The 7,385-nt window shown below is 46.3% G+C and overlaps 1 protein-coding gene across 1 annotated transcript; it reads right to left on the minus strand.

Annotated features, from left to right (window-relative positions):
* Positions 1 to 479: 479 nt before the first annotated feature.
* fgf10b (fibroblast growth factor 10b) lies at positions 480 to 6,256 on the minus strand. Its single transcript, XM_073466955.1, has 3 exons — positions 5,794 to 6,256; positions 1,016 to 1,119; positions 480 to 671 (listed from the first exon to the last, which is right to left on the minus strand). The coding sequence occupies exons 1-3, from the start codon at positions 6,254 to 6,256 to the stop codon at positions 480 to 482; spliced, it is 759 nt and encodes a 252-aa protein (XP_073323056.1).
* Between the last annotated feature and the right edge of the window lie 1,129 nt (positions 6,257 to 7,385).

Consider the following 7,385-nt stretch of genomic DNA (forward strand, 5'->3'; position numbering starts at 1 on the left):
TTGTATCTTCTATTAATGAATGCTTTTGTGATAAACCGACCGATCGTTTCCCTCATCTTTTCCAATTTCTATCCCTCCCCTTTACGTCGCAGATTATCTGGTGTCTCTCAGGAGAATACGGATTATAAATAACATCTCGAGATATTTCTGCATCTAGCTAGGACAGTATCTTCTGTGTTGTCCACATTACACACATACTCTAGTTGCAAACTGTTTGGCACAGAAAAAAAAAACCAACAACGGATAAATATTGCATCCCGTGCCACGGAAAACACAGATATCATCTCCTCCCACCAAATAAAGTACATGATCTCAGTCAGAATCAGGAGCAGTGACCATATTTTTTGTGTAACAGTGTTAGTGCCTTGTTTCCAATTGAGAGATTTCTCAGTGAATGTCTTTGTTTTACAGCTTTTTCAGTATTGAAAACCTCTCTGTCCAGTGCTGCGTGTCCTCCCTCTCCAGTCCAGCTCTCCACTTCACACCACAATTGGAAGGAAGTGGGTGGCTGTGTTCTTCCTGCGGGTTTTCTTCCCTCTCAGCGGCTTCCCGTGGACGTTCAGACCCACAAACATCTGCCGCTTCTTGTTCTTCCACTCCGCTGATGCGTATGTGTTGTAGCCGTTCTCCTCGATGCGCTCCTTCAGGGTGCAGTCGACACCAAACTCTCTCTGGAAAAACAGTAGGTATCATGTTTCAGTGTTACAACCCCGGCATGTGAGGTTAAGGCAAAACACAGATCATTTTCTTGTGCAAACCCATTGTGGTTGCACATAGTGCCTTGTTTATTTACTACTCCTTAATCCACATTGCGTGGTTTGCTTTGTGTGCCTGTGCAGGAACTAGTGTGCACTTTGAAAATGGCAGAGTTCTCCCGGAGGTTCATGTGTGTGCACAGAATCGACTCAGCAGTTAGAGAAGTAAAGATAAGGACAGGTCTTTGATAAGGACAGAAGAATCTAACTCTATCTCTGTCTGTGGAGCATCCAGATTGACCCCTGACCCGGATACTAACCGCTCCGTACAGCTCTCCCTTCCTGCTGATAGCCAGATAGAAGTTGCTGTTCAGCCCTTTGATGGCGACCACTCCCACGTCCACCGATGTGATTTCCAGAATACCTGAGGATTCAGCGAAAAATACGGTTATATCAACATGTGTCAGCATTTAGATGTCGCCTGTGGAAGTGGAATGATTTTTCAAGTATGTGTTTCTTCACAGTTTGTGCTGAACAGACAGAGAAAAACAACTTTTTAAGTTTTTTTCTGTAGACAGAGGAAGTAAAGGAGATAAAATGTTTTCCTTGTTAGATAAGAGTATAGAAAGATTTGTCGTCCTGCAGCAATCGGACTTGAGAGGACAAATCCATACATTCTTACAGCCAGTAACTAATGCATAACAACATATTGCATGCACATTTTCGGGGCTTTTACACATGGGAACACACAGCGTGGTAATTCTATGTAAGGTCACGTTTATTCTTTGAGCACATTCATCATTTCAGTGATATTATAAAGTTGCTTTACAGCCTACACCTGTGTAACAGATTCCAGCTGCGCAGCCCATTTAGTTTGAAAATTAATGGGTGGATACCGCAGAGATTCTCAGGTTGTTTATGTTCTGTTTGGTATTTGGATTTCCAAGTCCCTATACAAGTAATTCAGGTTTCTCGTAGGCTATTAGAGGAGCTAATTTATACCCCAGTTAACAAGAGGCATGCTTTTGCCGCAGACAGCTGTGGTTATTTGTGTGGTCTCAGTATCAGAGGTCAGAGAGATATAACTTCCTAATGTGTCCTTTGACCACAGAACCCACTTGTCTCAACTTATTCTGGTGTGTGTGTGTGTGTGTGTGCGTGTGTGTGTGTGTGAGTGAACCTCCCCTGGTTCTCATGGCATGTTTGATTTCATGCCTCCCTCCCCGACTTCCTTTCCCCACTTCCTGTGAGCTGTCGTTATTTTATCCCGATAAGCACACATATGTGTCCGCGCGCACACACACACATTCAGACGCACACTTCAGCGTGGGGGTGTGAACACCAGAGAGTCGACGACATCCTTTGATCAGGTCAGCAGCCCCTCCTCTGTCTCTGGACTGTTTGTGTGGCAGCCTGCTCCCCTGTCAGACCCACTCTCCGGTGGCTGGGGGGCCTCTGAGGCTGCCAGCCTCGTACATGAGTGGACAGTGGAGGATGCAGGTGTGCCCCCCAAAGAACAATCCCTCTCTTAAAAAATACAGCGGCTTCTCTCCTCGTCCGTGAGGTCTTGACTGTATCAGTTTCTAGTTCAAACAGTGGCACCTCGGGGCAGTGAGGTCTGAAGCGGCAAGGCGGTGGTGGGGACTGTGACACAACGGCCATTGAAGATCTGAGAGGAGCTGGTTTCTCTATGGGATCGGGTGTCGGGTATGGAGTGAGAATGTAAGACAATCTATGGCAGTCTCTGGCTGCTCTGTAAACATGGGAGGGATGAAAGGAAGGAGAACAGAGGAGGACAGAGGAGCCATGACAGTGAGACTGGGGGTGGAGTGAGGATTAGTAAGGCTGTAATGATCACTGATCAAAGTCAGCCACCGGAGGCAGGGGCGAGACAGGTTGTATATACACACACGCACACACACACTAATGCACTTGGATACACACACATGGTTAATATTGCAGCAGGTGACTGTGCACTTGCACACTCGACCTGGCTGTGAAACTAGAAAATCTCATTCACTGTTCTCTGCTCATTCTCTGTGGAGAGTCATGAATTTATGGGAAAATGCCATAAGAGAAATCACGCTCTTCATAAATCTTCACCCAGATTACAACATTAAGCCCTAAATGTGGCAACGATGCTTTGTGTGGGGTAAATTTCACAAACCACACGTGTAAAACGTAGCCTAAGAGCACCCGCCAGCTTCAGCTGTTTACGTGGGGCAGACAGCAGTTTTTCTTTTGCATGCTGGTTGCTTTTTCCTAATGTGTGGCTTATTTGATACGCTCTGTTTGGAGTTACAACAGTAAATGGTGCGTTGGTTGTGGAATGGAGGCACACAATGCCAGTGAGAATTAAAAGGCGGTTTTTCCACAGTGGGATGCCAAAAACCATGTGCTTCACAGCTTGTATTGTTATTCTTTCTCACTCTTACTTTGCTCCATATTTTTAAATGAATGCACAAAATGCTCTTGGAACAGATAAAGTAGAAATATGGGTTTTGATTGGTGCCATTCCCGTGCAGAAAAATGGTGCGGAGTGAGGCGTAAATCAGGATATATAGTAATAACACTTGATAAGGACCACACTGAGTGTATTTACACAGAAGGGATATCCATCCTCTTCCCCACCTCCAAGAAAAGCTATATATCTTTCTCCATAAGAGCACCATCTGTTTTTACCCCCACGCATAAGGTCACTGCTTTGATTAAAGGAGATGAATGTGCACAAAGACACACACTTACACACACACATTCACATATACTACATGCGCACAATTCTTGAGCTATGTCCAGAAGCATCTTGCACACATGGTCTGGCCCCTACAGCACAGAAACGTAACTGGTGGCCCGACACAAACACACAATCTTGACAGGCTCACCCCATCACAGCCGTGGATGATTAACTAAAACTCTCAGCTTTTGCTCAAGTCTTATTCAGCAATATTTCACAGGTCAACCAGAGCAGCTTGTCGTCGATGAATTTAGGAGACCTCAGCTGTGAATCGTAGATAGTTTAATTACACACTCAGGCCATGCAGATAGCTACTTAGCTGACTTTAACATAATCTCCCTCCCTTTCTCCCTGCCTCTCTGTAACCTCAGCACAGGCTCCCAGCGGGTTGGAAAGCCATGTGGGACAGTTTTGCGCTGGCATCCCCATAAATCTGTGGGAGGCTGGATACTGGCTCTTTAACAGACAGTGAGTCGGGTCCTCGCAGGGCCACAGGCAGCACCCAAAACCAAAGCCTCCACATCCCCACACACCTCTAAGACAAAGAATGATAAAGATATGAGTTCATCTGAATGCAGTGTGTCTTCTGGTTCAGGAAAATGCAAGCCGTGCTCAACTCATTGAAAAAAAACTTGATATTTTGTCACTTCAAGGGACCTGCGAGGGTCTACAAAGGACGTCAGCCCTGGGATCATGTCTAGCCCCAGGGGCCAGAGCAAAGACTGAAGCTGCTGTTGTGTAGTATCCTTTACCGTGAGAACCTGATACGAGGGCACATAATCCACACACAGTGTCCCTAGACCCCCTCAGGATACAGCTTTTTGATGGCACCACCATTGATACTGAAGACGCACTGCTTTGATGTGGCCACAATGATGTTCAGCCATGTCATTCATGAACTTGTACCTCTCTAGAGAGTCCCCCGTGCTCCCTTTCACCTCTCTCCCCGATGCGCAATCTGCACTAACTCAAACGGACTTCTGAAAAAGGCAACACGCTCCTGAAAAATGAGGAGTTGTGGGTCAATAAAAAGAAACGACAGAGGGGTAAATCATCTTCCAAACATACATAAAGTCTAGGGTGAATTCACACACCGCTGTTATGATAAACTGAGTCAGACTTCCTCACGCCACTCCAGTTTTACAACTTAAAAGAAACCACCAACAAAAGCGGCAGTAAAGCCATCACGGTGTAATACGGTCAGTAAATAAAGTTGCCTCTGTCATGACCTTGTCAAAACAAACATCTCCCCTGATATTCTGCCTGCCCATGCCATTTCCCCTAAGTCACTTTGATTGAATGTGTGGTTTAGCTCTCCCAAGAGGAACATTAAAAGGTTCCATATACACTCGCTGGGAGAAAAAGAGCATGTGAGAAGGAGAGCGATGGATGTATATATGTGTGTGTGTGTGTGTGTGTGTGTGGGTAATAAGCGAGCACATGTGTCCTCGGCGGCTGCTATATGATCACACACCCACTGGAGCATGTGAGTGCCCGCTGGCTGATAGGCACACACACGTAGCTCGGTGGGAATGCTGGGAGAGACTAATGAGAATGCTATTTAACTGACTGATATGCCGAAACATACAACATGTAATCACTTTAAAGACGTGTTTCTCTGAGTGAGCACGTCAAACTGCTTTAAACAAATGTCTGATCTGTGACTGAGGGTATGTAATTTGCTCGACGCTGGCTGGCAGGCGGGCAATCTGAGTGGGAGAGTGAGAGAGACACACAGAGAGGCCGAGAGAGCCTAAAAGCATCAATGAGGCTGACAACCGTATCGTCCACCCCTCCCCAAAGCCCTGTTTCTTCTGTGCTTGTTATCAGCGCTGTTTACCCTGGGCTGTGAAGACTGCCTGATAATGGCCGGGTTATCTGGCCCTGCTCCTTTTTAAGCCATCTGAGAGCTACCATCATTGTGCTGAGTGTTTGGACAGGAGAGATATCAGTGGGACGTCTGGTTTAAAACAAAAAGACGACTCTGAACAGGGATCGTTTCACACAAACTTCCAGCCAATGGGCGGGCATGCAGCCTCTTGAAATGAACGTAAAACAATGATTTTTATTTATATTCAATGTTTTTTTAACTAAGTTATATAGCCAATTTATATATAATATTATATATATAATTTGTGTTGGTGCTTTCTAACAATTTTGGGGTTGGACAAGATTTTTTTCTAAAAGAATGCACACCTGATTTCTTAAAGCTGCTTTTTGTTATGTGTAAAACATTAATGCCTCAAAGTCCAAAAAGGTCAGAGCTCAAAAGACTTGTTTTTACACACATTGGTAATTTTGACCCCCCCTCCCCCAGAGATTCCCGCTCTTTTATCTACCTCTGTATATTAGTGAGTTACTTACTGAGGGGGTCATCCTTGCTCTTGGTTCCATTGACCTTTCCATTCCTATCGATTCTTAGGAAAAACTTCTGGAAAGAGAACAGCTTCCTCCTCCGTATGTCCCCTTGGAGATGATTGTAGCTGCGCACATGCCTACCCTGCGGTCCCCCTGCAGTCCGACCCAGGGGGCCCCCGGTGGCCCTGGGCCTAGAGACGAGCTCAGTTTCAGAAATGTTCAGTGGAGCCCTGAGAGTTCGTGGGTTGGCGAGCCTCAGTCTGTCTCTGCGGAGCTGATGGCAAGCCGCCCCGGGTAGTGAGAAGGAGTAAACCAGCAGGGCAACCAGGAGAGGCAAAGTCAGGGAGGGAAGCAGTGTTGATGACCTTCGTCTGGAGCTGGTCCCAGAACTAGAACGAGCCCCTAACCCAGCCCTGGAGCAGGACGAGGCAGAGGCAGCCTTACTCCCTCCAGCAGCCCATCTGATCATGGTAGTGTGCTGTGTGGAGGACTAGAGGCAGCCTCAGAGCCTGGGACATGCTGCTGGGGGCGAGGAGAGGCTGGGAGGGCAGGGAGGGGAGCCCTCCACAGTCCAGACTGATCGATACGGTCCTGCTGTAGAGTCCAGATGATTTAGCACCTGTATGAAACTGTTGGATTTCCCTCTGAATTATTCTTGATTGTTCAACAGGTCCCTGTGTTTCACGCTGATATTCCACTGAGGTCACTTCTCCACTGTGGAAATGTTTTAGGCTGATGATCAGAAAGTCTGCAGGCTGTTTTGGAAAATATATAAAGTCTGGATGAACCAAGATTACGTAAAAAACCAGTACACTAATTACTGCGTGTGTTTTCCAGTAACAAACCTGTTTTTCCAGTCTTTTCCTTCCGTTTCCAATTCTTTCTAAATTGTTTGTGAAATTTTGACTATTATTCTTGGCTGCTCCAGTGGAGCCCTTGTATTTCCAGGCAGTTGCTCAATTGAAAAAAAAAAAAAGAGAAGGCAGAAAAAAGTCCACAAATTAAAAGTTCACTGGTAACCAGGTAGAAAATTCTCCATGTGTGAAACTCCTTAGCTCCAAAAGAAACGGTGCACTACACAATCTACCTGTCCGATAGCTGCTACACTCCACATGTGCAGGAAAGCATTTTCAGTTCTCACTCTGAGGAGGAGCAGCAGGACTCAAGACTTAAAGAGGAACGTCGGTCAGTCCAGGCGCATGTCAGATAATCCATCTGTCTTGTGTTGCCCCGCTCGCCTCGCTCTCTCCTCTTTCTCTCTCTACCCCCAAATGACTCCACCTTCATGCAGCATCAAGGTAACGGTCCGGGGAGGTCTCTCTCTCCGTCTGAGGGTTGAGTCAGAGCTGTTCTCTCTGCCTCCTCTCTGTTCGCTCCTTGATATGAGGATTCCTGGTGTGACCTCCTCACCTGATCACAGAAAATGACTGTGTGTTGTGTGTAGCTGTGTAACTCTGTTAGTTATTTGATCCCTCCCTCCCTCACTCAACTTCCCCTCTCACATATGGGAGCAAGTACTGCTCTGCATGTGTGTGTGTGTTTATGTGTGTGTGTGTGTGTGTGTGCGTGTGTGTGCCTACATTCAAGCAAATATGAGA

The sequence above is a fragment of the Pagrus major genome, chromosome 5 (assembly GCF_040436345.1).
Source record: "Pagrus major chromosome 5, Pma_NU_1.0".
In the NCBI taxonomy this organism is placed as follows: domain Eukaryota; kingdom Metazoa; phylum Chordata; class Actinopteri; order Spariformes; family Sparidae; genus Pagrus; species Pagrus major.

Bases quoted from the DNA above. Each gene is read 5' to 3' on its own strand.
- fgf10b (XM_073466955.1), bottom strand. From the start codon at position 6,256: ATGATCAGATGGGCTGCTGGAGGGAGTAAGGCTGCCTCTGCCTCGTCC. The intron at 1,120-5,793 runs GTAAGTAACTCA...CTGAATCCTCAG, and splicing joins GAGCAAGGATGACCCCCTCA to GTATTCTGGAAATCACATCG. The intron at 672-1,015 runs GTTAGTATCCGG...CTGTTTTTCCAG, and splicing joins AGGGAGAGCTGTACGGAGCG to AGAGAGTTTGGTGTCGACTG.